A 24,979-nucleotide genomic window follows, 5' to 3' on the forward strand; every position below is an offset into this window, starting at 1 on the left:
TGTTTCCCCTATTTATTTATTTTTGGAGACAGAGTCTTGCTCTGTTACCCAGGCTGGACTGTAACTTCCACCTCCCGGGTTCAAATTATTCTCTGCCTCAGCCTCCCAAGTAGCTGGGATCACAGGCATCTGCCACTACACCTGGCTAATTTTTGTGTTGTTAGTAGAGATGGGATTCCACCATTTTGGCCAGGCTGGTCTCATACTCCTGACCTCAAGTGATTCACCTGCCTCAGCCTCCCAAAATGCTTAGGATTACAGGTATAAACCATGGTACCTGGCCTTGTTTTCTTATTAAAGGGGAAAGATGGTGAGCAATTCACTTTCACAAAGAATTTTTGAGGAAGGCACATAGCACTTTGTAAATACACATGATGTACACACACATACACACACACACACACACACACACACAGACTTTTAACAGAAGAAACTGGGATTTTTTTAATATATTACCAGACAGGTCTGGATAGCTGAGTTATCTTACAGTATCTGGGAGGTTTTTCTGCTACAACAAGATTCTTCTAAAACATGTTGTCATTCTGCTGTAGTCACACTGATTTTCTTGCCTTTTCCTACTTAAATCAGAGGCTTTCAGCGTATTTGATTTTGTTTCTCCCCTTCTTTGTAGTTTATCCTTCATACCTTCTTTTTTCCTCTTGGTAATGTTTTCTTTAATTTCACAAGTAATACATGGGTTTTTGGTTTTAGGGGTTGGTGACATTCAGGGATGTGGCCATCGACTTCTCTCAGGAGGAGTGGGAATGCCTGGACCCTGCTCAGAGGGACTTGTACGTGGATGTGATGTTGGAGAACTATAGTAATTTGGTGTCACTGGGTAAGGTCATCTGCCTGAAATAATTTAGAATCTCCTCTTTGCAACATCAGTTTTTCTGCACTGGAAAGTACAGGGCTATCTTTAAAGAAACCAGGTGAATTTCTTTTTCCACTTCCCAACGGCATGTTTTTATACTTGCTGCATTAGAAATGGGTTCATTAAGCACATTGCTCTTCCCCATTCCTCAGTGAGCTTTATGCCATTGCAGGGCCCTCCCTGCAATCACCTCTCTCCTTTAATGGCCAAGGGGCTGGATTTGCATTATAGGGCGTTTATTTCATAACCATTGTCAAAGAAACCAGATTTTATAAATTCTGCAAATACTACAGTGAATGTCTACTCCTGGCCAGCGTTGTGCTGAGCACTATCAGTTGAATCATGAACAAGATTTGATAACTTGCACATTTTCAGCAATTTACTTTGTAGTAAAGGTGAAACATCAAATGATTAAATCAATAAATAGATAAATAGTACATAATGAACTAAATTCTTGGGAAAAAATAAACACCATAAGGGAATAGAAATGATGGGGACTGACAGGACTAGTTTAGATAAGATGGTCAGGGGATGCTTTCTTGAATAGAGATGCGGAGCCTGGGATCAATCTATGTAATATCTGGGGGAGGAACAGATCAATCACAGTGAACAGCAAATGCAAAGGCCCCGTTGTTGGAAAGGAACTTTACTGGAACTTTATCAGAACTCTAGGGTAGAGTTATTAAAGGAACATGTGCTGAGAAATTAGGCCAGGGAGATAGGAAGGGGCCAGATAATATATTGTTTTGTTGTTCTTATGTGTGGAATTTGGATTGTTTAGTCTCTTTCAGTCTGAAACAGTTCACGTCTTTCCTTGACTTGCATATATGTCTGTGATGCTTTTGAAGATTACAGGCCAGTTATTTTGTACAGTGTTCCTCAATTTGGATTTGTCTGCTCTTTCTTCATGATTAGATTTAGAGTATGGATCTTTGGCAGGATTATCACAGAATGGAGCTGCATTCTTCTCCTTGCATTTTGTTGGGTAGTGTGAATGATTTGTAATTACTCATGTTACTCTCTCTGAGTACTTGATTAAAGTGGTGTCTGCTGGCTTCCTCCTTGTGCAGTTACTCTTTTATCCTTCAATAAGTATTTTGTGGGTAGAAACTTTGAAAGTATTAAATATTGTGGAACTGGGCACAGTGGTGGCTCACACCTGTAATCCCAGCGCTTTGGGAGGCTGAGGCGGGTGGATCACTTGAGGCCAGGAGTTCGAGACCAGCATGGGCAACATAGCAAAACCTCATCTCTACAAAAAAAAATACAAAAAAATTAGCTGGGCGTGGTGGTGCGTGCCTGTAGTTCTGGCAACTCAGGAGGCTGAGCTGGGTGGATTGCTTGAGCCTGAGAGGTTGAGGCTGCTGTGAGCTGAGATTGTGCCACAGCACTCCAGCCTGGGCGACAGAGCAATACCCTGTCTAAATAAATAAATAAATATTGTGTTTACCTCTCAAACTTCTCATTTGTTCATATGTTGGATTTCTAGTCAATGGGCTGTATTCTGTTTTTTCTGTTATTTATTTTGAAACTCAAAGTGTTGGAGCTCATCCCAGATTTGGTCAGTGGGAATCCTTTCATGATAGTTTCTATGGCTTTTTGGCACATCTCCATCACTCTTTGAGTACCTCCTGATTTTCTGATAAACAAGGTGTTACAGGTTCATCTATGAAATTTTCCTGCTCTAGTTTTACAGTCAGCTATAGCTTTGAAGTGCCTGGTTATTTTAACACAGATTTATAGTTATTATTTTATGCATTTGTCTTTTAAATCAACAAACCAAAAGTACAGTAATGCTGACTTTTATATTTATATTCATGTAGTTACCTTTACCAATGTTCTTTATTTCTTCTTCTGGCTTTCAGTTACTTTTTAGTGTCCTTTCACTTTAGGCTGAAACAGTCCCTCGAACATTTCTTCTAAAGTAGGTCTACTGGTAATCATCTCCTTCAGCTTTTTTTTTTTCTGGAAATTTCTTAATTTCACCTTTATTCTTAAAGGACAGTTTTTGCAAGTATAGAATTCTTGGTTGACATTTTTTGGGGGTGGTACTTTTCAATATACCATCCTACTACTTTCTTTCTGTTCTTTATGGTTTCTGATGAAAAATTAGCTGTTAATCTTGTTAAGAATTCTTTTATGTGGTAGGCTCCTGCTATCTTCCTGTGTTCTGGTTTTTTTGTCTTTGGGTTTCCATAATTTGACTCTAATATATCTAGATATGAATCTGTTTGGGTTTTTACTCTCTGAAGTTGTTGAGCCTCCTGGATGTGAGTATATTCCTGTCTTTTGTCAGATTTTCAAAGTTTTCAGACATTCTGTCTTCAAATTTTTTTTCTACACTTTTATTTCTCTTGTTTTTCTGTGATTCTTATGATGTGTATGTTGGTGTGCTTGATGGTATCCCATCGATCCCTCAGGGTCTCTTCATTGTTCATGATTCCTTTTTCTTGTTGCTCCTCTAGTGCAATAATTTCTTTCTTTCTTTTTTTTTTTTTTTTTTTGAGACAGTTTCGCTCTTGTTACCCAGGCTGGAGTGCAATGGCACGATCTAGATTCACTGCAACCTCCGCCTCCTGGGTTCAGGCAATTCTCCTGCCTCAGCCTCCTGAGTAACTGGGATTACAGGCACGCGCCACCATGCCCAGCTAATTTTTTGTATTTTTAGTAGAGACGGGGTTTCACCATGTTGAACAGGATGGTCTCAATCTCTTGACCTCATCATCCACCCATCTTGGCCTCCCAAAGTGCTGGGATTACAGGCGTGAGCCACCGCACCCGGCCTAGTGCAATAATTTCAAACAACTCATTTTCAAGTTCACTGAGTCTTTCTTCTGCTGAATCCACTATTGAAATTTTCATTTCAGTTACTTTACTCCAGAATTTCTGTTTGGTTCCTTTTTTATAATTTCTATCGTTTTATGGATATTTTCATTTTGTTCGTACATTATTTTCCTGATTTCCTTTAGCTCTTGGTCCATGGTTTCCTTTAGCTCATTGAGAATATTTGGATAGTTCACTTAATGTCTGGGCTTCTCAGGAATGGTTTCTGTCAGATTATTTTTTTCTTGTGAATGGGCCCCCTATTTTCCTGTTTCATTGTATGCTTTGTAATTTTTTGTTAAAACTGGACATTTTGAGTATTATAACATGATACCTCTGGAGATTCAGTTTTTCCATTTCTCAGGCATGGCTGATTTCTGCTGGTTGAGGGCTAGAGCTGTCAGACTTTTTCCAACTCTTTTTGTAAATTGTATATTCCTTATTGTATGTGGTCACTGAAGTTTCTCTTTCATCATCTCTGCAGTCAGTTAGTACTAGACAAAGATTGACTTAAATATCTGGCTGTAAAAAAGGGAAGAAAAAAGGTCTATTGGCACTTTAAATCTTGCAATAAATGTTTCTGGGGAAAGCTGCTGTGGCCGATGGGGCTAAAATCAAGGCAGTCATCTGTGCTGGTCCCTCAAAGAAACACAAAACCCACCAAAGTGTACAACTGTGAATTTTTTGGAAGACAAGGTCACACTGCCAACCCATGTCCCAGCCAGCTGTTCCCCTAATACAGGCTGCTCTCCTAATACAGGCTGCTCTCCCCACAGCTGTGGTGGGGCTGAGGAGTGAGGGATGTGATTAGTTGGTACACAACATTCCAGGAACATAGGCCTCTCATCCCATAGCATTGACTGGACTGAGAAATGGGGGATGGTGGCTTGCTTGCACAAGCCACTTGCTCACCTAAGAATAGTAGCCTCTTTATTCATCCAGCACTCCCCTGGTTGTTATGGAAGTGTCTGATCAGGTTCCAGAGTTAAGAGTTTGTTGATGCCAATCTCTCTTTCCAGTTCAATGTCGCTTTAGTGGAGCTACCAGCCCTTAGAGCTTCTTACTTCACCATTTTGTGTGACATCAGTCCTACATATTAATTTAATGTAATTATTGATATGGTTGGGTTTCAGTTTACCATCTTGCTATTTTTCGTTTCACTAGTTCTTTCTTTTGTTGCTACCTGCTTGGACTAATCAAGTATTTTTTAGTATTCCATTTATCTCATCTGTTATCTTTTGCTGTCTTATTTGTATTTATTTTGGGGATTGCAATATGCATCCTTAATTTAGCACAGTCTCTTGAAATTAATAACATACTACCTTGTGGTAGAATGTAAGAATTTTACTAATCTGTAAGCTTCATTCAGCCTGAAAAACTTCCTTTAGCATTTCTTGTGTCATATGGCTACTAGCAGCTAATTCTCTCTTTTTTTTTTTGAGACAGTCTCACTGTGTCACCCAGGCTGGAGTAAAGTGGTGTGATTTTGGCTCACTGCAGCCCCTGCCTCCCAGGTTCAAGCAATTCTTGTGCCTCAGCCTCCTGGGTAGCTGGGATTACAGTCATGTGCCACCACACCTGGCTAATTTTTATATTTTTAGTAGAGATGGGCTTTTGCCATGCTGGTCAGGCTGGTCTTGAACTCCTGACCTCAGGTGGTCCACCCTCCTCAGCCTCCCAAAGTGCTGGGATTACAGGCATGAGCCACCATGCCTGGCCTTCATCTTTCTTGTTTTTGAAAGATATTTTTTTACCAGATGTGGATTTCCCAATTTATATATGTTTTTCTTTTAGTTAGCTTAAAAAATGTTCCATTAGCTTCTGAACTCTATTGTGTATGATTGGACAGCTATGATTCTTATTGCTCATTTTATATATGCTTTATTCTCTGTTATTCAGTTTTTTCTTTATTTTTGATCTGTAACAGTCTGACTATAAAGTTCTGGATATGGTTTCCTTACATTTATCATGGCTTTGATCCCTTTTCTTTTACCCTTACCTTTAATCAGTGGGCTTATTTTTATTTTATTTTATTATTATTATTATTTGAGATGGTGTCTCACTCTGTAGCCCAGGCTGGAGTGCAGTGGCATGATCCTGGCTTATTGCAACCTCTGCCTCCTGGGTCCTGGTTCAAGCAATTCTCCTACCTCAGCCTCCCAAGTAGCTGGGATTACAGGCATGAGCCACCATGCCCAGCTAATTTTTGTATTTTTTAGTAGAGATGGGGTTTCACCATGTTGGCCAGTCTGGTTTTGAACTCCTGACCTTGTGATCTACCCACCTTGGCCTCCCAAAGTGCTGGAATTACAGGTGTGAGCCACTGTGCCCAACTGGGTTGATATTTTTTATTGAATTTGCAGAAATTTCAGCCATTGTATCTTCAAATACTTTTTTCTCCTTCTTTAGTACTTTTCCTCCTTCTAAGACTCCAATTACATGTGTGTTAGACCACTTAAATGGAACCGCCAATCACTGGGCAGAACCCCTAGTCTTTTTACTCTTTGTACTTCAGTTTGTTAATACCTGTTTACCTGTCTTCAAGTCACTGTTTTTTCTTTTCTTTGATAGTGTCCAATTGTTGGACAGTTTTAAGCCTGTCCAATAAAAATTTTATTTCATGTACATTTTGTAGTTCTAGAATTTACATTTGGTTTGGTGGGTCTGCTTTTATTGACTATATTTTATCTAAATCTTGTATCAAAGTTTCCTGCTTCTTTACCAGTCTTATAATTTCTCATTGTATACTGAATATTATAGATGCTATGTTGTAGTGACTTAGAGATTTTATTATCTTCCTAATAATTATTTAGAACTGTTCAGGAAAGCAGTGAAATTAAAGCAGATCACAGTGATCTTTTTAAGAATTGATTTTTAAATGCAGGTGTAATTTGGCTTTATCTTTAGTCCTGGACATAATTCTTACTCTGGGTAGGGCAGGGGTTCTCAAAGTGTGGTCTGAAGACCTTTCAGTGGGCCAAACCTTTCCCAAAGTAAAAAAGTATTCTCATAACAGTACTGAGAGGTTTGCCTTTTTCACTGTGGTGACACTTCCACTTGTGGTGTGGAAGCCATGGTGAATCTTCTCTGCTTTAGCATGAGCAAAGGAAGAAGCACCAAATAGTACTAGTAATTATTATATTCTTTACCTCCACACACAAAGAAAATGTGTTCAGAAAAATTGCAGTTTCACTTAGGAAAATCTTGAAGAAGCAGTTAGTATTCATTTTATTAAATCTCAACCCTTGATTGTATATACATTTAAAAAATATTCTGTATAATGAAATGGGAAGTATCCATTAAAGTCTTCTGCAGTGTACCAAAGTATGATGGTTGCCTTGAAGGAAACCACTTGTACAGTTGTTTAAATTGTGAGTTAAACTAACTGCTTTTTTCACAAAACGCCATATTTTTTTTCTTCTAAGAATGACAAACTGTGGTTATTCAGACTTGGGTATTAGGAAGACATTTTCTAGCAAGTGAACCTTTTACTTCAAGAATTACTAATAATATTTGTTGCCAATGATACAATTCAGTCTGTCATGTAAAAATTGGAATTTTGTAAAATGTGTATTCATCAGTTTGAGCTTTATAGCTTCCTGATACATAAAGATTTTTTTGAGGAGATGGGTGGTAATATTAACGTGTGATTTTTTTGATGTTGTATAGTGAACTAGGTCAACATTTCAAAGATCTGCATAAGTCTTTGAATCAGTGTTCCAAATGACCAGTGTATGGATGTTACAAAATTATGCATGGTAAACGATTATTCAAAGTAAAATGATTTAAATGTAACATAATATGAAAAGTTGGCAGATATGATTTTATATTCCACATTGCCCCTAACCTACCAGACACTACCATTTCTTAAGTTTTAGGGTGGTATCAAAGAAAAATATCCACAGTTATCTGAATGCACTAGTAAAATATTCTGCCATTTTCCAGTTATGTATCTATGAGAGGCTGGATTTTCTTCATATATTTCATATATATGATTTTCTTCATATATGTCATGTATATGATTTTCTTTATATATTTCAACCTAAACATATTGCCATAGATTGAATGCGGAAGCAGATATGAGAATCCAGGTGTCTTTTATTAAACCAGCCATTTAAAAGATTTACAAAAATTTAAAACATTATCTTTCATTTTTTTGTTTTGTTTTAGAAAAGATTATTTTTATAACTTATGTTAACATTAATGGTTTATTGTCATTTTTAAGTGAATTAATATCTTAAAATTTCTCTATTTAAATTTTAACATGACAAATATCAAAATATATAATTATGTAAACTAAAAGTCTTTTAGGTCCTCAGTGATTTTTTTTAACATTTAAAAAGAAGTTAAATGCATATTTATTTACTGACACTATAAAACCTTACATAAAACATAAGTAGTAAGTAAAATGTTAAATTAAAATCTAAGCCTTACATAGAAATTAAAATTCACTAAACTACTGCTAAGTTGTACAAAACTATACCCCTTTTAGCTCATAATTGGTCACCTCCATATTCAGTTGGAATATTAAGTTGGTCAGCTTAAATACTGTGGCTTTCTTTTGACTATCCACAGAATCTTTGTACCAAATCTTTATGCAAAATGTTAATGCATAAAAAGCAGCAAGACATTGTTAAATAAAACAGCAATAGAGCAGTTTAGGCCTGTGACCAACTATATATGATTAAACTTACTTCCCACATTCATATCACAATAATCATCCACCATTTAATAGCTCAACCAAAATGCTACATAGTCATCAACAGGCAAGGCACATGAAAACCCCTCACAACCAAGAATGATCTGGGCTGAAATGTCAGTAGTTTTGAGTTTGGAAAACCTTGTGGTAGTTGTTAAGGCTCAAAGGCTCTGGTTAATTTAATATAATAAATAACAGTTTCAATTATAAGGATGAAATAAGTAACTACCTTGAAGTCAAAACACATTATGGACAACGAAGGAGTATTATGATTATCCCAAATTGACGAGGGTATTTAAACCTAGGTACACGCTCTTTCTTAACATTAATTTATAGAAAGTCATAACCTGTGTGTACATGAATATGAATATACATCTTATCCACCTTGACAAGTATGTTATTGCTGGGACAGGTATTTCTCTTTTTTTTTTTTTTCAAACAGAGTCTCTCTCTGTCCCCCAGATTGGAGTGCGGTGGTGCGATCTTGGGTCATTGCAGCCTCTGCCTGCCAGGTTCAAGCAATTCTCCTGCCCCGGCCTCCCAAGTAGTTGGGACTACAGGCACGTGCTGCCATGCCCAGCTAATTTTTTGTGTTTTAGTAGAGACGGGGTTTCACTGTGTTGCCAAGGCTGGTCTTGAACTCCTGAGTTCAGGCAATCTGCCTGCCTTGGCCTCCCGAAGTGCTGGAATTACAGGCATGAACCACTGCACCCGGCTCAGGTATCTTTTAATAACAAGTTACTTATATATAATTAGCCTAGAAAGGTCAAACTTCTCTTTTTATTTTCAGCTTTTGGTTTTTAATATACCTGGGGTTATTTATATAAACAAAAGCATGGTCACAGTAGTTCTGGGCTACATAAATTCTGAATTATGTCAAAGAAATCTGATTGTTTCTAGTATCTTTTGTAATATCCGAATGAGTTAGAAGGAAATGCCACGCTCTGAGTTCAAATTATGAGTCCTTTATACAGCCAGCGACAGAGAGTCAGCTAACTCTCTGCCCGTGGAAGGGGCTTGATTTCCCTTTATGCCTTGATTTAGGTAGGGGCAGGGGCAGCCTAGCTGAAGCGGAATTTTACAGAAGCAGAACAAGCAAGTTAGTAGGAGGAGACTGGTAACCAGGGAGCAGGAGGTTCCCAAGATTGTTGGTTGCTATGGGTATTTCCATACAATCACTAAGGGAGGTAGCAGGGGGAACTTTCCATACAATCAATCACAAAGGAAGGTATTCACCATAGCAGATACACTTGCCAAGCAGGATGTGGTTACAGTGGTTACAGGTGCTGTGAACAGTGTGAACCACTCTTAATGGTTCAAAGCTTTGAGTGCAGCATGACCCAGTAATGCACCTGAGGGGCTGCAGCAGGGAGGGAGAGGCTCTAGAGAGCTTGTCAGGTTTGCAGCTAAAATGGAGTCAGTTAGGCTAACCCAGCTTAGTTTATTACACTTTTGTAAGTGAAAGAGCAAATCTTTGTGCTTGCTCAGTGGCGCTTTAGGAAACCTGAAAGGCAGATTTTATGGAAAGATATAATCTGTTACAATCTGTTTCATTATTCTGAATTTGGAAAAGGCATAATCAAAAAGGATTGTCAGAGGAGCTTTTGACAAGAATAATAGTTATGACTAATTAATCAAAAAGTCCACATAACATTTAAAATAATCAGAAGGTAGCAAGATTTTAATTTTTATTTAAATGAAAATCGTTCAGATGTGTAGTATAAGGCAGCTAAAAGCATTTAGCTATTAGACTCTTAAAATTTGAAGTATACATAGAAGTGTGGCAAAATTATGCAGATTTATTTTCTGCACATGTTGAAGAAAAAGAGTAATACTTTCCTATCTGCATACAGAGTGGACAGTTTACTCCAAGATCATCATTTTCCTTTAGCTATCGATCTTTTCTATCATATCATACTTATGTTACTTTTTTCTTACATTATGATACGACAGCATTTCCCATATGCATTTAAACCTGCTAATATTGTCAACGTACCATGCTGAATGACACTATAATTTAAAGGTTTATTTTCAGTCTTATAATTAACAGTATTAATATGTTTATAAGATGATGTGTGCATTACATTGATTTTTGACAGTAGTTTGAGCTTAGTTGAGTGAAAATATGTTTAACATGGTCTAGAAATAAGTAAACTTAATTGAACAATAACTCAAGATATTTGTTTTTCCTATTTTATGAATATCTTCTTAGGAACTTTTTGTGTGACCAGAAATTATTTATTAGTAACTCTCAAGATCATTTTGTCTAAGTGAATTAGATATCTTATAATTTAAAGTGATCCTTAAATAGCAATATAATTACTGTTGATTTTTAAAACTGATAGACATTTAAAAATTTTAAATAAGGTAAATGTATAGATTCACATAATTGCAGCATTGTTTGAAGTTATAAAAATCAATCCTCTTATAAAAATTCTAAGTAAATGTACAATTTAAATTTAATTGAACATGTATTTTTATAATTGTGAACTTTATGAAAGCAATGTTTGCTTTCTCTCAGGGGTTGGAAAACTATGGCTCTGGAGACCATATCCACCTGTTTTTGTAAATAAAGTTGTATTGGTTAGCTGGGCATGGTGGCGCGTGCCTGTAATCCCAGCTACTCAGGAGGCTGAGGCAGGAGAATTGCCTGAACCCAGGAGGCGGAAGTTACGGTGAGCCGAGATCACGCCATTGCACTCCAGCCTGGGTGAAAAGAGCGAAACTCCATCTCAAAAAAAAAAAAAAAGTTGTATTGGAACATAGTCTTGCCCATTCGTTTATGTGTCTACATATCGCCCATGGCTGCTTTGATAAAATGGCAGAGTTGTGACCATAAGGCCCTTTACAGAAAAAGTTTGCTTTTCTGTAAAGAAACAGAAAACTCTAGCTTTTCTGATGAGTACAATGGGTATAGAAAACATAGGTGTTTCAGAATAATTTGACTTTCTGAAGTAAAGTACACCTAAGTTTTGCATAAAGTAGAATATTTTGTTAACATGGTTTTTACATTGTGATAAAATCAGGAAGAAGGGTCCAGGCACAGTGGCTCACACTTGTAATCCCAGCACTTTGGGAGGCTGAGGTGGGCAAATCATCTGAGCTCAGGAGTTTAAGACTAGCCTGGCCAACATGGTGAAACTCTGTTTCTAATAAGAATACAAAAGTTAGTCACGCATGGTGACATGTGCCTATAATCCCAGCTAGTCAGGAGACTGAGGCAGAGAATTGCTTGAACCTGGGAAGCAGAGATTACAGTGAGCTGAGGTCACACCACTGCACTCCAACCTGTGTGACAGAGCGAGATTCTGTCTCAAAAAACAATAATAATTATCTGGAGGAAGACATTATCATACTTGATTAATAACAGGATTTGTCTTCAGTAGATTATATTACTTGAATTCTTACTATATTTATATATCACATAAGCTTCTTAAGTTATTTTAAAAACATTGAAAATCCAGTGTCAGTGCTTGGCTTCTTGTTTTGTAATATAGTACACAGAGCCATTATTTTAACTGGGAGTTAAATTTCTTTTCCTTTGAGCTACAGCTTAACAAGCATTTGCAGATTTTCTTAAAGAGCCACAACATTTGAAGCAGTGAGAGTCTGAGTTTTCTCTCATGTTGAAAATTGTTAAATTCTGGTTTTTAAAATTTATGCAAGTACTTGTTCATCTTTAAAACTTATCAGCATAGACCTTACTTAGATTTTTAAAAATCTCATTTACTAATTCTTTCTGTTTTGGAACTCTTTAGGTTGTGAAAAGTTGTTAAAATTTAAAGTCTGTCAAATGGCCACTGTGGTTCTAAATTATCCATAATGGAAGACTGACACTTTCCTAGATAAGCCTAGGAATTAGAATATTAATAAGTATAAATATAAGAGGCCGAATTCCCTAAAGAGGAAATTGTTAATTGCTTCATGCTTACAGATCTTTTATTTCAAGCAAAGCATATAAACCAAACATGCAGACAACTTGGGCCACAAAAATAAAGAAATAAAGGAAAGAGAGGAAAAAAGGAAAGGAAGAAAGAGAGGAGGGGGTAGGAAAATAGAGAGAGAAAGAAAAAAAAGAGTAATGAACACTTTGCCAATTACGTAGTCAAGGTCATCTGGTAATTACTAGTTTGTGATCTTGCTGTGGAGTAAGGCATGGCTCAAACCATGAGTTACCTGTAGAATCCATTACAAAAAAAGGCCAGGCTCAGTGGCTCATGCTTGTAATCCTTTCACTTTCAGGAGGCCAAGGTGGGCAGATCACTTGAGCTCAGGAGTTTTAAGACCAATCTGGGCACATGGTCAAACCCTGTGTCTAAAAAAATATAAAAGCTAGCCAGGCGTGATAGTGGGTGCCTGTAGTCTCAGCTACTTGGGAGGCTGGAGGATCACCTGAGCCTCAGAGATCGAGGCTGCAGTGAGCCATGATTTTGCCACTGCACTCTAGCCTGGGTGACAGAATGAGAACCTTTCCCCAAAAAACAACAAAATAAAACAAAACAAATTTATTACAAAAACAAGATAGACAAACCACCGCCAGTGACTTGGACAAGTATAAAGTACAGAAAGTGATGCAAGGATTTCCTGATAAATCAGCTATATGGGGCTATATAGAGTGTACATAAGTCAATTAGAAAGTGGAGATTATTTCTTATCTCCCAATAAATCACATAGAGATAACCAAACAGATAACATATCAGAGTTGGAAGTTCACAAACAAATGCTGGAGTTACATTCAAGTCTTCCAGTAGAATTTTGGCTAGAGGTAAAGAAAAGCCACATGTTACAGAAAATCTAGAAAGGTGAGGTTAGACAAAACAAAATCAGCCAAAGCTCATTATGCTAAGAATCTGCTTCCCATTAAGATACATACCTAGCAGGGGACATTGGATGACCACAACTGGGCATATAAGGTCTTGATTGATGGAAGCTGACATTTGGTTTGAGGGGACATCAGCATGGGAAAATGAGGGACTTGTTGAAGTGATCTCTGTGGAATCCTCCAGAAAAGTATAAAATCAGAACATCAGGATCACAGAGCTGTAAAATCAATGCTCAGGAGTAAGTTCAGTAAGTCTCCTAATTTGTCTTTTATTTCTGCTGTAGTTTTTTTTCTTTTTTCCTAGTGAAGGAAATAAAATGTGTGGTTTTCTTGTTTTCTTTCAGATTTGGAGTCAACAACATATGACGCCAAAAAAATATTTTCAGAAAAGGATATTTTTGAAATAAATTTTTCTCAATGGGAGATGAAGGAAAAAAGTAAAATCCCTGGCCGTGAGGCATCCATTTTCAGGAATAATTGGAAGTGCAAAAGCATATTTGAGGGACTAAAAGGACATCAAGAGGGATACTTCAGTCAAATGGTAATGAGCTATGAAAAATTACTCTCTTACAGAAAACGTGAATCTCTTATGCCACATCAAATAATTCGTAATACAGAGAAGCCCTATGTTTGTAAGGAATGTGGGAAGGCTTGCAGTCATGGCTCAAAACTTGTTCAACATGAGAGAACTCATACAGCTGAAAGACACTTTGAATGTAAAGAATGTGGGAAGAACTATTTAAGTGCCTATCAACTCAATGTGCATCAGAGATTTCATACTGGCGAGAAACCCTATGAGTGTAAGGAATGTGGGAAGACCTTTAGTTGGGGATCAAGCCTTGTTAAACATGAGAGAATCCATACTGGTGAGAAACCGTATGAATGTAAAGAATGTGGGAAGGCCTTTAGTCGTGGCTATCACCTTACTCAACATCAGAAAATTCACATTGGTGTGAAATCTTACAAATGTAAGGAATGTGGGAAGGCCTTTTTTTGGGGCTCAAGCCTTGCTAAACATGAGATAATTCATACAGGCGAGAAACCTTATAAATGTAAAGAATGTGGGAAAGCCTTCAGTCGTGGCTATCAACTTACTCAGCATCAGAAAATCCATACTGGTAAGAAACCTTATGAATGTAAAATATGTGGAAAGGCTTTTTGTTGGGGCTATCAACTTACTCGACATCAGATATTTCATACTGGTGAGAAACCCTATGAATGTAAGGAATGCGGGAAGGCCTTTAATTGCGGATCAAGTCTTATTCAACATGAAAGAATTCATACTGGTGAGAAACCTTATGAATGTAAAGAATGTGGAAAGGCCTTTAGTCGTGGCTATCACCTTTCTCAACATCAGAAAATCCATACTGGAGAGAAACCTTTTGAATGTAAGGAATGTGGGAAGGCCTTTAGTTGGGGTTCAAGTCTTGTTAAACATGAGAGAGTTCATACTGGTGAGAAATCCCATGAATGTAAAGAATGTGGAAAGACCTTTTGTAGTGGGTATCAACTTACTCGACATCAGGTGTTTCATACTGGTGAGAAACCCTATGAATGTAAGGAATGCGGGAAGGCTTTTAATTGTGGATCAAGCCTTGTTCAACATGAGAGAATCCATACAGGGGAGAAACCTTATGAATGTAAAGAGTGTGGGAAGGCTTTTAGTCGTGGCTATCACCTTACTCAGCATCAGAAAATTCATACCGGTGAGAAACCTTTTAAATGTAAGGAATGCGGGAAGGCCTTCAGTTGGGGTTCAAGCCTAGTTAAGCATGAGAGAGTCCATACTAACAAGAAGTCTTATGAATGTAAAGACTGTGGGAAGGCCTTTGGTAGTGGCTATCAACTTAGTGTTCATCAGAGATTTCATACTGGTGAGAAACTTTATCAATGTAAGGAATACAAGAAGACCTTTACTCATGGCTCAAAACTTGTTCATAAGAGAACTCATAGTAATGATAAACCCTACAAATATAAAGAATGTGGGGAAGCCTTTCTGTGGACAACTTACTCAAATGAGAAAATTGATACCGATGAAACCTTATGATTGAAAGCTATAAAAGAACATTTTGTGTGTGTGTACAAACAACATAAGGAGAACTCTTACTCTTGAGAAACCCTGTGAATGTAAGGGGTGTGCAAAAGCCATTCATTTCTGTCTATGGACAATTATCTTGCTATCCAGAAATTCATACTAGTGAGAAATATTTTCAATATAAGTAATATGAAAAGGCTTTAGATTTCTGTACAGTCTTACTTGGTATCAATTTATTCTGATGTAAAATCATTTAAATGTAAGGAATGTGTGAAGATCTTTATTCAAGATTAACACCAGGAAATTGGTATTTGTTAAACAGTTTAAATGGAAGGAATGTGGGAAGGACCTAAACTTAATTCAGTTCCTGCTGCACATCAGAGAATTCATACTGCTTTGTAATCCTATGCCCGTAAGGAATTTGAGAAGGCTTATAGACATGGTAAATATCTTAGAGCACATCAGAGAATTCATCCAAATGAGAAATCATTTGAATTCGAATTATAGGAAGGCCTTTAAACAAATGCGACTCAAATCCAGAAACTGGTGCCAGTCACAAAATTGTCATCTGTCAATCACGAGATAAATGTGGAAAGTGAGTAAATATTTGGAACTTTTATAGAAATTTGATGTTTCCATAACACTCTTATTCTGTTTTACAAAATTATCAGTCCACAAATGATTGGGAATTGAAAACAAAGTTTATTCTTTCCCAGAAATAATTTTAGAGACAAGACTCACACTTTTCAAGACATGAGACAAGTCACAATATAATTTACTTTAAATAAAAAATTCTTCACTTTCACCTCTCTGATTAGAATAGCAGAATATTTATACTATAGCAAGATTTGGCAAATGAGGGAATCACCATTTTCTAATGCCTGTAACAGCATAAGATAATTTATACCAGATATGTTAAATGTACAGAAGCCTTCCAACACTCTTCAGTCTTTGTTAAACTTCAGTAAATTCATCCTAGAGAATAACTGTTAATGTAACAAATGTAGGAAAACCTTTATCCATGGCATATACCATACTATCATCACCATTTCACCTCCATGCTACCTGTAGGATGGTGAGCAAAATGCTTATCTCCTTTGGACATGATGTTAAAAATGCCAATGGTAACTAATACTACTATTATAGAGATTAGATGGACTTAGTATGCATTGTATCCTTGGAAGAGTATCTGGTATGTAGCCTATGTGCAATACATATCAAATATTGTTCATATTGTCTTCATTGTTAGTATTGCTACTGGTGAGTTCTTAGGAGAGGCACAACCATTTGGTGGAATGAATTCAGAAAAGCTTCCCATAACCACTCATCCGTTTGAATTTCAGATAGTTCATTCTAGATAAGATCTAGTAAGGATAAATAATTTGAGGGGATTTTTATTCAGAGTTTATTCCTTAAGCTGGGCTAAAAATTGACACTTGAAAAAATCCAGACTTTTGAAGAGCTTAGGAAAGCAAAACACCTTTTTTTATATTATATTTTTTATAGAATGTCACACATTTGTTTCTTTCCTCATGGTGAAATTTGATATGGGCCTTTCCTTCACATTTCTCATAACATGAAGTTGGAAATAGAGGCTTAAAAATATTTTCCGAGGACACTTCACACATGGTGGTGTGTACTTCATCCTGCAATACATCAGAAGCAGATGGTATCCATTTCCCCCACTATCACCAGTGCCAAGTTTGATGACTTAAGATGATAACTGGTGGAGCTCTCCATTATAAAGATCCATTACATATCTTGTAGGATTGGTCAGCCAATTGATCAATGATGTTTGGAAATGTGTGATCATATGATATGTATTATACTTTTTTTTTTTTGAGACAGGGTCTCTCTGTTGCCAAGGCTGGAGTGCAGTGGTGTGATTTGAGCTCACTGCAACCTCCACCCCTCAGGTTCAAGTGATTTTTGTGCCTCAGCCTCCCAAGTAGCTGAGTCCACAGGTATGCACCACCATACCTGGCTAGTTTTTGTATTTTTAGTAGAGACGGGGTTTTACCGTGTTATCCAGGCTGGTCTTGAACTCCTGGTCTTAAGCAATCTGCCTGCCGCAGCTTCCCAAAGTATTGGGATTACAGGTGTGAGCCACCACTCCTGGCTGTATTTTGCTATTTGGAAATCACAGTCCATCTTAAAATTGATGGCTTCTTGTATCCACTTTCAGCCAGGTGGCTGTCATGACTTAGTGCTAGCATCAAAGCAGGTTAGTTATGATGAAATAGTGTGTGTATATACTCACACAGTTGGAAATCGACCCTTTAAAAAATCATTTCTTTTTTAAAATAATGTCAGTTCCGCCAGAACTAATGCATTGACAACTAAGTGTCTGTCATTCATTGTCATAAGTCTGTACCTGACCTCTCTATTTTGTGCACATAGGGCATTTGTGTATCACTTTTCAGTCATTCACCATCTAGTGATCATCATTCCACATGATTGCACTTTTTCCTTTTCAGAGGCATAAAAATCAAGCCAACAATTGCACTTTTAATAAGTGTAACACAAAGCAGAGTCTTTTGGGAGTTTCAACAGGATATATTATTGGCAACTAGTTATTACGCCACTCCCTCTGGGTGCCACATTTGCCTTTTAACCAAGAAATGTAGACATGGTGCCTTATCCCAACGTTCTAAAATGATATCTCAGGAATCACCAGTGCTTACTAGTACTTGAAAATGAAGCAGGATTTTATAGTTAAAGAAGCTTCTAAAGTAGCATCTACTAAATCCCCTCTTAGGGAACAAGTAAAAGCACCTCACCAGCTTATCAAAAGACTAAAGAGAAGAGAGAAGAAAACTACTAAAGAGTATTCTAGTGAAGAAAATGGTTGGACTTTGTTTAAACTGGTATATGGCAAACTTCACTGTGGAAATACTGATTCCCATGACCTATTATCTTTGCAGGTAGGTGAAATTGTATTGGGAAATACTGCTATAACCAAAAGAGAATTTCAGTCACCATGTCTGGTTGTTAGCTATGGTGGAATGGCAGCATCGTGTGCTCAGTGGTGAATAAAAACCTTTGTTGTGGCCAAGTAGGGGTGCCTCCTGAGTTTTATCAAATGCCATTTCACTATCTCTTTCTGCACTTGTATAGTATTTAATTTGTTAATGTGATAATTTATACTGATTTATAGAGTCACTGACTTTCTCTCATTCCTGGATATTCCCAGTTTAGTCATGGTGTCCTTCAGCTGTATTGCTTGATTTCATTTTGCTATTTTATTTAGGATTTTTGCATCTCATGAATTAGATGATATAAGTTTTCTTTTTTATTGTATTTTTGTTTGGGATTGCAATTACCTGTTCTTTAATATTGTATGATCCTATTAGGTTATTTTGTTTGATCCTCAATCACTTTTTTAGTTCCGTCTGTTGCTTTTTTTTTTTTTTTTTGTCTTTTAATTCCTACTTCAGACATAACAGATTTATTGAGTTTCAGCACAGTTCCTTTAAGGAACAATAGCCTAGTACAATAGCCATGTTGTACTAGCCAAGATCCACATAAAAGAAGCATTCTAACATGGCCCCTTATTGAACATTCTTTATTATGTGTTCTTGAGAATATTGTGTTGGAATTCAGAACTTTCATATAGGGCTATTATGGTCATACTTGTACATGTCTTTTGGAGTACACGTGTAAACATTTCTTTCTGTATATACTGGGAGTGGAATTGCTGGGGTGTGGTCATGGGATACACATCTGTTCAATTTTTTTTTTTTTTTTTTTTTTTTTGAGACGGAGTTTCGCTCTTGTTACCCCGGCTGGAGTGCAATGGCGCGATCTCGGCTCACCACAACCTCCGCCTCCTGGGTTCAGGCAATTCTCCTGCTTCAGCCTCCTGAGTTGCTGGGATTACAGGCACGCGCCACCATGTCCAGCTAATTTTTTGTATTTTTAGTAGAGACGGGGTTTCACCATGTTGACCCAGGATGGTCTTGATCTCTTGACCTCGTGATCCACCCGCCTTGGCCTCCCAAACTGCCAGGATTACAGGCTTGAGCTACCACGCCTGGCTGTTCAATTTTTTTAGTAAGTTTAAATTCTTCTGAACAGTTTTCCAAACAAATGAACCAACTTACACTCTCACCAGCAGTATATGAATGTTCTACTTTATCCACATCTTTGATAATACTTGACATCATCAGTTTAAAGAATATTTTTATTACTCTGGTAGGTAATATAGTGGTATCTGATTGTTGAAAATTATAGTTTGAAAAGTATGGTTTAATTTTCCATTTTCTGATTGTTACCTATTTGTATATTCTTGGAATTTCTCTTTGCTCCTGGCATTGGATGCGTTTGATGTGCCTATTTTCAGAGAGCATCTGTTCAGTTTGTAGGACAACAATTAACACCTAGCCCATGACTCTCTCTCTCTCTCTCTCTCTCTCTGTGTGTGTGTGTGTGTGTTTGTGTGTATATGTGTTTATTCCCCACCAGAAAGTGAGCTGGTTTTGATGACTGTCATGGAATCAGCTTTATCTCTGCATCTCCAGTTCCCAGTATGAATTATGACCCTTAGTTGTTTGATTCAGTTAGGATACACTCAGTAGAAATTAAAATACCACACTGGCTAGAACAATGAGGAAGTATATTGATTCATATAAAGTGCTTTCAGAGGGACACTGGGCTCCAGATATTTTTGATTCATCAGCAAAGTTAAATCTTCAGAAGCTAAGTTTCTCTTCCATTTTCCACTCTGCACTTCCCAGTGTTGGCTGGCACCATGACAGCTGGCAGGTTTCCAGATATTACAAACAGACATGACAACATCCACAGAAAATAATAAGGGAGACCATCTCCTGTGACAGGAGCAAGAAAACATTTCCTATTAGCCAGCAGTGTACATCTGCTTTTAGTTGCTAAAATTGGTCATATGTAATTTCTGAAATAATCACTGGTATTACTTTAAATTATAGACTCTCAAAGGTTTCATTTAAATAAAATGAAACCTTTGGCCAGGTGTGGTGGCTCACACCTGTAATCCCAGCACTTTGGGAGGCCAAGGTGGGTGGATCATGAGATCAGGAGTTCAAGACCAGCCTGGCCAACATGGTGAAACCCCGTCTGTACTAAAAACAGACAAATTAGCCAGGCGTGGTGGTGAGTACCTGTAATCCCAGCTACTTGGGAGGCTGAGGCAGGAGAATCGCTTGAAACCAGAAGGCAGAGGTTTCAGTGAGCTGACATTTCACCACTACACTCCATCCTGGACAACAAGAGTGAAACTCCTGTCTCAAAAAAAAAAAATGAGACTCTTAAGTTTCATTAGCTTTGTATGTATGTATGTGACATAACAAGTGATCCTTTATTTTAATAAGTATAATTACAAATATGTATAAATTTCATAAGATAATTTTTATATAGTAAATAAACTTTATCTTTTTATCAGAGATGACACTGCCAATAGTCACAGATTTGCATACAATACAGTTATGTACTGGCTATTCACAATTTACAGTAGTGTTTTTTCCTCTGAAAAAATAAAAAATCCCGTAAATAAGAATAAAAAATCCTATAAATAAATAATGGGATTTATTATATGTCATAGCTTAAAGAACAGGTCTTTAGCAAATATTCAACAAATCAACCTGAATAAAATAGTCAATTAAATGCTCTAATTTATCAGAAAAAATCCACTAAGTTTCACCTCAAAATGTATTGCACAAGTCTTTTTTAAAAATCACCCTAAAAATAAATAGGAAAGGTAAGCAGTTCTTTAAAAAGAATGGAAGAAAGGAATATTAGGTAAGTCCATAAAAGCAGGTTAAGTCAATTCAAAATTTCTTTTAAACAACAAAAAACTGTTCCCAAGAGAAAACTGAAGAAAAATGAATCACCGTTTCTCCACTGATAAAATCTATTTTAAAGGCATCTGCAACATATCTGCGGGCCAAATTTCTCCTGGTCTTTTGGCTACATGAGGGGCCCGGAATGACAATCTTGCTGTCAGAGTAGCAAGTGTGGACAGGTTCCAAGCAGCAGCTGCCCAGCGGCGCTCTTCTTCAAGATGAAGATCAAAGCCATGACATTAGCTGAGCATCTTCTTTCCAAAATTTTCTGAGTCTGATCATCAGTGAACTTCAGTACAGTGGTTATAACTTTTGCCATGGTCTTAGTCTCAGGACCCATTATATACTCAAAAAGCACTTTTTGCAAATACTCAAACTTGGTAGGTTCTCCAAAGAGTGATACATCAATATAATACAAATTTCTACCTTTGTAAGGTGTCCCCACAGTTGTTGCATATACATTCTTTTCATATTTCTTCAAACGGTCTTCTAAATTGTGAATCTGTTCTCAGAACTCTTGCTCTTTCCATTTCGAATCACTGATTAAAGTTGTCTTCTGTGCTAGCTGTGTCTGTAGCTCCATAATTGTTTCATTATCATTACCAGGGTTCTCCTTCTGCTCTAGCTTTTGCTGATACTACTTCTGCAGCTCCTCAGGTTGAGTCTGCAGGTTCATTACTTTGGCAGTCATTTCTTCTTCACGAACATCAAGAATTTCTTCATACCTTTTGGCTGTTCATTTTATATCATCATCTTTCTCGGCAATTTTTTCAGTAACTGATTTGTCTCTTCTTGATGGCTTTCTAAAAGTTCAGCCTCCACGTCTTGGGTCTTACTGACAGTTTCTTTTATGGTCATTTCCAGCTCTTGTTCCTTTTGTGCCAGCTGAGTATTAAACTCTCTCATCAGCTGTTTTAATGTGGAATTGTGCTTCAGTTCAAGATCTTGCTGCTCCTGTTTGATTTTCTCTTCCTTTTCTTGTTCAAATTCTTTCTTTAGTATTTCCAGTTCTTGCTGATGCTCCTTCTTGGGATGGTTTGGGCAGTCCCTTTTGGGAACTCCCCTGCCACTGCTTTTGGGGTGACTCTAGCTGAGTGTTGAGCTGGACAAAGGTTGTTTCTGATATTTGACTACTATAAATAAATCTTCTATAAACATCCTTTACAAGTCTTTTTGTGGACATACGTTCTTGCTTTTCTTGAGTATATACCTAGGGGAGGACGTGGTTTACCTAGTTTATACTTTTACTGCAATGTATATGATGTCCAGTTGATCCTCAAACTTGCCAATACTTTGTGTTGTCAGACCTTTTAACTTTAGCCATTCTGGTGCATGTGTGGTGGTATCTCATTGTGACTTCTAGTTACAATTTCCTGATAATGATGGGAGCATCTTTTCATATGATATTATCGATTTTGATATACTCTTGGGTCATTCAACTCTTTCCCCCATTTTTAGTTTGATTTGTCATTTTCCTATTGATTTGTAGGAATTTATGAATATATTTTAAACAAAAGTCTTCTATGTATGTATACAGACAAAAAGGAGGGTGGGAGGAGAGAGAGAGAGGAGAAAGGGAGAGCTAAGAAAGAATGGCCTGTGGCTTCTTATTCACTTTCTTAATCATGTCTTATTATAAATAGATGTTCTTAATTTTAATGAAGACCCATCTACTTAGGTATGTCCACAATAAATGGGCTGGGTTCTGAAACTTTCATGAGGGCTTAAGAAATTTGGCTTAGGATCACAGCTAGCTTCTATGTGTTTAGCAACATGTTTTGATCTTTCCGTGTTTCAGGCCATAAACTATACAAATTCACCCGTGCCTGGGAATATTCAAGGCCCTACCTTGGGTTCAAAGCTGCAAGGGAAAACATGCAGCTGAACAGGTCACAGGGAGGTCAAGGCATTCTGTGAAACACAGAGAGAGGGAGAAACTTGGGGAACCTACAAACCTATCATCATGAGAACGAATAAACAAATTGTGATGTGGCGTATAAAGGAAGATTATATCACAATTGAAAAAAAGTCCTGTTGATTTCCAAAACAACATGGGTGAATTCCAAAAGTACCCGTTGGGATGAAAAAAGGGAGATATAAGAGATTTCATTTATATGAAGTTCAAGAACAGGCAAATCTTGTCTTGAGTGATGGGAGTCAGAATAGCACTTACTCCTTATTGGAGAACAGTGGGTTCTAACTGGGGCAAGACACAGAAAGATCCTCTAAGGCAGGGCATAGAAATCTGCCATGTCTTGATCTGGGTGGTGAGTACACTGATCCTTTCAAATGCAAAAATTCATTGAGTTTTATATATATATATATATATATATATATATATATATATATATATATGATGTGGGCACCTTATTGTATATGATATACATCACTTCAATAAAAAGTGATGACACAGAACTTTGATGATAATGAGTAAAAATATTACATTACAAACTGTTATCCTGTTATGATGGGTAAAATAACACATGAATATATGCATATGCCTTGAGTGATGTAGATACACACACAGACACACACACGGGTAAAATAACATATGAATATATGCATATGCCTTGAGTGGAGATAACACACACACACACACACACACATATATGCATATGCCTTGAGTGATGGAGACACACACACACACACACACACACACGCCCTGCGCCTTCTGGTCTTCAGCGCCTCCCATTCTTACCGCCGGTTCCATTCCGGCCAGCGACTGTGGAAACCTCCGCTGATTTCTTTTCTTTGGACACAGTCTACTCAACACATGGGCCTTGGCCGCTCGGACACCGGAAAAGGACCTAGAGCTCGAGGGTGACCCAACCGCGGTGACTTCTGGGAAATGTAGTCCACCCGGAATAACAGTGTCCGCGGCGCCCGCGGTTCTGTAGCCTTTGCTCAGGGTGCGCATGCGCAAGAGCTGTGTCTTACGCACCGTTCGTTGACTTTATTAAGGGCTATGATTTCACGCCGTCCTGCGTGTTTAGAGGAGGCTAGTGGAATTTTGAGTCTCGACTGGAGACGGCAGAGCACGGAGATTCGTACCTCAAACCTCAAACCTGCGTGTGAGAGAAGGTAACCGAGTTCCAGAGTCTGGTCGGCGGTTGGTACTCTAGGTGCGAGCCCTGTGGGGCAGGGGCACATCAGGCGTTAAGTGTGCATTGGTTTTAGAGAAAGAATGCCTGGGCGTTGTGTGTTTTCACTCTGTGACATTGTGGGATTCATTGTGTGTGACCACGGATGGGGTTGTACTGATTATGGTTAGTTTCTATGTGTGTTACTTTGGACGTGAAGTGGTTTGTGTTTCGGATTTTGAGATTATGTAACCTTTTTAAGCCCTCTGCCTTCACTCCAACTCCCAGTCTGAAATTCCCCATGCTCAGTTGGGCATTCTCTCACTTAAAATACGAATCTGGCTGATTTGCCCAAGGTGTATGCTAGGGCCAACTTATTCATTAGGCAGAATGGGCATGGTACTAAGGGCCCACAGAAATGTTTCTTTTCAAAATAAGAAGAAAAATTGATTTTTTTTTTTTTTTTTTTTTTTGAGACGGAGTCTTGCTCTGTCGCCAGGCTGGAGCACAGTGGCACAGTCTTGGCTCACTGCAACCTCTGCCTCCCGGGTTCAAGAAATTCTTCCGCCTCAGCCTCCCGAGTAGCTGGGACTACAGGCGCGTGCCAAACGCCCAGCTAATTTTTGTATTTTTAGTAGATACGGAGTTTCACCATGTAGGCCAGGATGGTCTCAATCTCTTGACCTCGTGATCCGCCCGCCTCAGCCTCCCAAAGTGCTGGGATTATAGGCGTGAGCCACTGCGCCCGGCGAAAAATGGATTTTAAGGTCAAAAAAACTTAATATCTTAGTCTACTGGCGAGTATTTAAACTGATACAATCATTTTGGAA

General features: G+C 37.8%; 1 protein-coding gene, 1 long non-coding RNA gene and 1 pseudogene across 19 annotated transcripts in view; 1 reads left to right on the plus strand and 2 right to left on the minus strand.

Annotated features, from left to right (window-relative positions):
- ZNF283 (zinc finger protein 283) overlaps positions 1-18,308 on the plus strand; it is a 36,881-nt gene extending 18,573 nt beyond the window's left edge. For 12 of the 18 annotated variants that reach the window (XM_078360037.1, XM_054250027.2, XM_035287280.3 and 9 more), the window contains 2 exons: positions 712-838; positions 13,563-18,308. In XM_078360037.1, coding sequence (XP_078216163.1) covers positions 712-838; positions 13,563-15,265 — 1,830 coding nt within the window. In that variant the 3' untranslated portion in view covers positions 15,266-18,308. Of the gene's footprint in view, positions 1-711; positions 839-8,946; positions 9,117-13,562 lie in introns of those variants that run through there. The other 6 variants (XM_078360045.1, XM_078360043.1, XM_078360042.1 and 3 more) reach the window with 2 other exon arrangements.
- On the minus strand, positions 16,471-23,877 carry LOC144576523 (uncharacterized). Its single transcript, XR_013530976.1, has 3 exons — positions 23,768-23,877; positions 20,389-20,508; positions 16,471-20,079 (listed from the first exon to the last, which is right to left on the minus strand). It is a non-coding gene; the product is annotated as an uncharacterized LOC144576523 (long non-coding RNA).
- On the minus strand, positions 21,283-22,393 carry LOC103789989 (golgin subfamily A member 4 pseudogene; annotated as a pseudogene).
- Positions 23,878-24,979: the final 1,102 nt, after the last annotated feature.

The sequence above is a fragment of the Callithrix jacchus genome, chromosome 22 (assembly GCF_049354715.1).
Source record: "Callithrix jacchus isolate 240 chromosome 22, calJac240_pri, whole genome shotgun sequence".
Classification (NCBI taxonomy): domain Eukaryota; kingdom Metazoa; phylum Chordata; class Mammalia; order Primates; family Cebidae; genus Callithrix; species Callithrix jacchus.